This window comes from Mobula birostris, chromosome 8, assembly GCF_030028105.1.
Source record: "Mobula birostris isolate sMobBir1 chromosome 8, sMobBir1.hap1, whole genome shotgun sequence".
In the NCBI taxonomy this organism is placed as follows: Eukaryota; Metazoa; Chordata; class Chondrichthyes; order Myliobatiformes; family Myliobatidae; genus Mobula; species Mobula birostris.
This window is the reverse complement of record NC_092377.1, coordinates 165966758-165972757: the sequence shown is the minus strand read 5'-3', so window position 1 is coordinate 165972757 and position 6000 is coordinate 165966758. Positions and strand designations below refer to the sequence as shown.

General features: G+C 46.4%; 1 protein-coding gene across 1 annotated transcript in view; it reads right to left on the bottom strand.

Annotated features, from left to right (window-relative positions):
* Positions 1-422: 422 nt before the first annotated feature.
* The window catches only part of LOC140201937 (bone morphogenetic protein 1-like), a 284119-nt gene continuing 278541 nt past the window's right edge, over positions 423-6000 (bottom strand). Inside the window, exons 20-21 of the mRNA XM_072266778.1 lie at positions 3833-4083; positions 423-1599 (exon numbers count right to left, since the gene is read on the bottom strand). Of these exons, the coding sequence (XP_072122879.1) occupies positions 1465-1599; positions 3833-4083 (386 nt within the window). The 3' untranslated portion in view covers positions 423-1464. The remainder of the gene's footprint in view (positions 1600-3832; positions 4084-6000) is intronic.

Genomic DNA, 6000 nt, shown 5'->3' with positions numbered 1-6000 from the left:
TCACTAAAATCACATTTCTTCCCCCTTCTGATGTTTGGTCTGAACAACAACTGAACCTCTTGACCATGGCTGCATAATCTTATACATTGAATTGCTGCCTCGTGATTGGCTGATTAGATATTTGCATTAACGAGCAAGTGTAGGGGTGTACCTAATAAATTGGCCACTGAGTGTATGTATATAAGCTAATCTGATGTATTGATATTTATTGTGTTTATTATGCATTTTTATGCTGCATCAGATCCAGAGTAACAATCATTTTGTTCTCCTTTACACTTGTGTATGAAGAATGACAATAAACAATAAAGAATCTTAAATTGTTTCTCAGAAGGATGTGGAAGAGGCTATATGAATGCAAATCTTCCATCAGGTTAGAACAGACGAAGTCTAAAAAGGGACAATGAAAGATCTGGAACAAAAGCTGCAGTATGTCTTTTATTGGGCTTCAGAGAATGAGCTTCAAAAGTTAGCAGTCACAAACTACAGAATGTCATGTAGTTCTTTCACAGCCAGGTCGAACCACAACTTCCTGCCAACGAGTCTCCGGCTGCGTTACGCAATAGAGGAAGTCATTTCTGATCAGTTGTTCGATGAGACAGGAGATGAACTTCAAAGTGACCCCAGGATACCAAATCTAGTCGAACTGTTAAATCTGCAAGTCAAGTTATCCAGCATTTGCACCACGGAGATTTTTTGCTTTGCAATCTGCAGAGACCAAGTGTAGGATAAAGAAGGCCCAGCATAAATCTATGGAGACTTGAACTTGAGGCTGAAGGGACTGTTTACATGCTACCACGTTTTATTAGACAGGTAGTTTGTGTGTTTACCCTTTTACATTGAGAGGTCTCCTGTGCCGAACATCATTGCTCCGTGGAGGGAGCAGTAAAGTGGCTCCTTATCCACGGCCAACAGTGGTCAGGCATGGAGCCAATCGATGTGCAAGAATAGGCTGCACTGTCTCAGGGAGGGCTCTAGACATGCCCAATTTCAGCTCAACAGCTCCCCTGACAGTCCAGCCAAAACCAGTACCTGACGGCCAGCAACTTCACGGCTCATGATCACCGCTTGTGACTTCGACAGTAACAGACTCCGCGAGGGAGGGAGAGAGGTTTCACAGAAGTCCAGCGGTCATTACAGAGGCTACTGAAGGGACCCAGTTCATTTGTGTCTGAAAGAAAGCGGCATATGCCTTCTAAAAGGGATCCATACAACAGCTTTAGATCACGTTCCCTAAGGAAATGCCATCTCTCACAACACTTAGTCCTTTTTTTTTGAGAACACTGCAAAACTGGGACCCGCGATGGTCCCCAGTCATAGGCTGCATCACATATCATAATACACTTGAGTCAGTTCAGCTTGGTAAAACGCTGAAACCCAGAAATGGCTATATTCCTCGAGTCAGAATTTACAGTACGGTTAACAAAAAAGTTGCAAATTCCAGTTCCCCAGCTCTACAGAGTTGGATTATTTCTTCAGGTGAAGAGTGTCCTGGAACTTTGTGCTGGTGTAGCGTGCATGGAATCCCTTCTTGTTAATGGTGTCGTCTGTGTGAAACCGAATCATGATCGAGTCCCCGGCTGAGTAAATCTCCTCTGGAGGCTGCAACGGAAAACATTTCAGTTGGTAAATTATCGGTGCGTGTACTGTGAAAAACAAGTGCTTTGCATGACACCAGTACAGATCACTTCAGCACAGCAGGGCGACGGATTCTCATCTCCAATCATGGCCCCAAACAGTCCTTGCAGGTGAGGCACCACTTCACCTGCAAACCTGCTGGGCTTGTCTCTTGCGTCCGGCGCGCCCGACACGGCCACCCCTACAATGGTGAGACCTTTTGTATGTCGGAGGGGCCGCTGCATCAACCACCTCCGCTCCCATTCGCCAAAAGCAGACCTTCCCAGTGGCCAAACATTCTAATTCCATCTCCCGTTCCCATTCCAACATGTCGGTCCATGGCCTCCTCTTGTGCCAAGATGAGGCTACTCCCAGGGTGGTGAAGCAACATCTTATATTCCGTCTGGGTAGCCTCCAACCTGATGGCATGAATATTGATTTCTCCTTCTAGTAAAAAGAAATTCCCTCCCCCTCCCCTCTTCTTCTATTCCCCACTCTGCCCTCTTCCCTCTCCTCACCTGTCTATTACCTCCCCCTGGGTGCCCTCCTCCTTCCCTTTCTGCCATAGTCTGCTCTCCTCTCCGATCAGATTCCTTCTCTCCAGCCCTTAACCTTTCCCACCCTCTTGGCTTCACCTATCACCTTCTAATTAATGTCCATCCGCTCCCCCCACTTTTTCATTCTGGCTTCTTCCTCCTCCCTTCTCAGTGCTGAAGAAAGGTCTCAGCCTGGAACATCGACTCTTTATTAATCTCCATAGAAACTGCCTGACCTGCTGAGTTCCTCCGGCATTTTCTGACCTGGCACCTGTGTGGTACGCATGCTCCTCCTTATTCATCATCAAGCTAAATGTTTTACAGGTCTGGTTTTTGAGAAGCCACAAAAAGGAACTTTAAATAGTGTAATCATCAGTATCATCCCTAATTCTTTTCCATGTCAGTTGGCTCTACCATCACCAATATGCTGAAGCGGGGCAAGCATGTTGGACTCATCATTCGGAAAGCCAGCAGTGACTGTCCTTCCTATGCCAGCTTAGGAACCTTAACACCTCAGTGCGTATCCTGATGAATTTTTACTCAGCCATCACTGTGACAACCTCGATCACCATTTGGTTTCCCCCCGCCTCCCCCTTCTCCAAGTTCAGATAGCAGTGAGTGATCCACTCAGCACAGAAGATCATTGGCTGTCAGCTACCAACATTAAAGGATCTGTTCATGGCCAGAGCAAAGAAACGAGCTGGGAAAATTACTTAAACACAAGGAATTCTGCAGATGTTGGAAATTCTAGCAACACACATCAAAGTTGCTGGTGAACGTAGCAGGCCAGGCAGCATCTCTAGGAAGAGGTACAGTCGACGTTTCGGGCCGAGACCCTTCGTCAGGACTAACTGAAGGAAGAGCTAGTAAGAGATTTGAAAGTGGGATCTCCCACTTTCGGATCTCCCCCTCCCCCTCCCACTTTCAAATCTCTTACTAGCTCTTCCTTCAGTTAGTCCTGACGAAGGGTCTCGGCCTGAAACGTCGACGGTACCTCTTCCTAGAGATGCTGCCTGTCCTGCTGCGTTCACCAGCAACTTTGATGTGTGTTGCTGGGAAAATTACCGCTGACCACAACCTTAACAGTCGCCTATTCACCAAATTACCACCAGGGAGACGCTATAAGTCCATCATCACCACGATGACACATCATCTCTGAAGCTTCTTTCCTAAGGCTACCAGCTTCTCAACAAAACCCTGACTGTCCCTGCACAACGTCGTTAAACGGTCTTTCCTGCTCTCCTTGTTCTGTTGATAGTTATTGAGTCTGTTCATTTAGTTGAGTTTGATTATTGACGTACGCACATGTGGCCATGCTGCTAATTATAGATTGCTTATGGCTGATTGCACTATTGTCTTGTAAATTGCTGGTTGCATTTGTATTGTCTGTGATGGCATTGCCCTGCGTTTTATGCTTGGCATCAAACCACAATCAATTCTGGTGTGTTTTACATATTGGCAATAGAGTGATTCGGATTCTGAAAGGAGCTAAGATGAACAGACTTGGGTCATTGCCAAAAAACTCCAGCATCAATGTTTTGGGATTGAGGTGATCACCCAACGACCACACCATATTCCTCCCCACAGGCCCCATCTAGGAAAGGTACAACTCGTCTGTTCTGAGTTTTGTAGCATGGCAGTATTTACAGGAAAAGCTACAAAGTAAGATAGTGAGTTCTTACCCCAGAGCCACAGAACCTGCCCAGCCTTGGAGCAGTATCGTCTGACCCATCGAACAGCTCCATGTAATCGTAGCCGCAGTCGGCTTCCTCCTCGATCTCGAAGGTCTGGAAGATCAGCTCCACCCCATACCCTTCTTCTGCTTGGACCACCCACTGACAGTCCGCTCCCCCGGGATAATTATTGTCTCCAAACTGGGAGTGGGAATACAGATCCTTGGTTTTCACTTCAGCCTTCAGCTTGCCTCCGCACTCTACAAGACAAAACATGCACGTGTAAGACTGGACTACCAGTCATATCAGATTCAGGTTCAATTATCATAGGTACGTAGAAAGACAGTGAAATGAGTCAGTTTGCATTGTTCAATTAATCCAAGGTGTTTTCAGACTTCAGGAAAGAGGCACAAACTTGTTCCTTCACTGTCAAGCATGGATAGAACAAGGAATATTGAAAATGGACTGTGATAGAGCTTTACCAAGTGAAGGGACATAGAACCAAAAGATGGTGTCGCTATGCGGTCATCTTTTCTGACACACTACATAGGAAAGAAAAATTCCATTCAACACATAAGAGCCAGACAATCAGAAAGCCCCTATTCAAACAATGCAGCACCAGAGGAGCTCGAAGAGTTTTTCAGAATTATAGAACTGTAACCACCAGAGGACATACTAACCAGCTGCGTATACAGACTGTGACCACTAGGGAACATACTAACCAGCAGATATTTAATTGTTAAGTTGCAGACAAAATAACAATTTAACAATTGGATTCAACAGCTTTAACAACCAATTCGGTCTTTGGTATTGACCCCAGGACTATTTGATGCCGTAACCCCTAGCTCCAGGCTCGAACTCAAGCTCGCTGACTGACCGACCCTTGTGCCTCCTGCTCACCTGGAGATCTGATTCTGGGACAGCCTGACACCCACAGACGTTCTTCATCATCCATCAACGTCGCTAGCCTTCAAGTGAAAAGCAGAGGCCTGGACTTCAGATCCTTCATTCCTACTTCTAGGAATCATTTCTAATGTGGTTACACCCTTTTCTTGCCTGAAGGGACTGCTCAATTTAGGGCGGCTTGGTAGCATAACACTATTACAGCTCCTACAACCCAGGTTCAATTCCTGCTACTATCTGTAAGCAACTTGTATGTCCTCCCCGTGATCGCATAGGCTTCCTCTGGCTGCTCTGCTTTCCTCCCACAATCCAGAGACATATGGATTCATAAGTTACTACAAAATGGAGGAACTCCGCAGGTCAGGCAGCATCTATGGTAATGAACTACCAGTGGACATTTCGGGCCAAGACCCCTCATCAAGACTGGAAAGGAAGGGGAATGATGCCAGAATAAGAAGGTGGGGGAGAGAGAAAGGAGTACAAGCTGGAAGGTGATAGATCAAGCCAGATGGGTGAGGGAGGAGGATGAAGTAAGAAGCTGGGAGGTGATAGGTGGAAAAGGTGAAGGGCAGAAATAGAAGGAATTTGATAGGAGGGGAGAGTGGAGAAAGGGAAGGAGGAGGGGCACCTAAGGGGGGTGATAGACATGTGGGGAGATGAAGTAAGAGAGGAGCCAGAGTGCAGAGTTGAAGAAAAGGATAGGGGGAATTAGAAGAAAATTACTGAAAGTTGGAGAAATCATGGATGTTGAGAGGATGTTTCCATCGGTGAGAGTGTCCGGGATCCAAGCACACTGCCTCAGAATAATGGGACATCCCCTTAAAACTGAAATGGGGAAGGTCACCCAGAGGGTGGTGAATCCGTGGAATTTGTTGCCACAGGCCCCTGCTGGGGCCAAGAGGCAGAGATTGATAAATTATTGATTGTTAAGGATGTTAAGACTTACGGGAAGAAGACCGGAGAATGGGGTTGAAGAAAAGAACCAGCCATGGTTGAATGGTGGAGTAGGCTCAATAGCTGGCCTAATCCAGCTTCTATGTCTTGTGTTATGTTGACCACCATATTCCCTGCCTCTGCCTCTGTAGGACCTTCTCACCTTTGCAGAAGAGGCAGGTGCACCAGTACATTCAGACTGACAGTCCCCATGTTGCCTATGTCTATAATGTTGGCAGTTTACTGAGTTACAGGGCCAATCTCATTGAATTCAATTGAAGATGATGCCAGCAAACAATGCAACCAAAGGTGCCGTCCTTCAGACAGTTCATGGAACGACT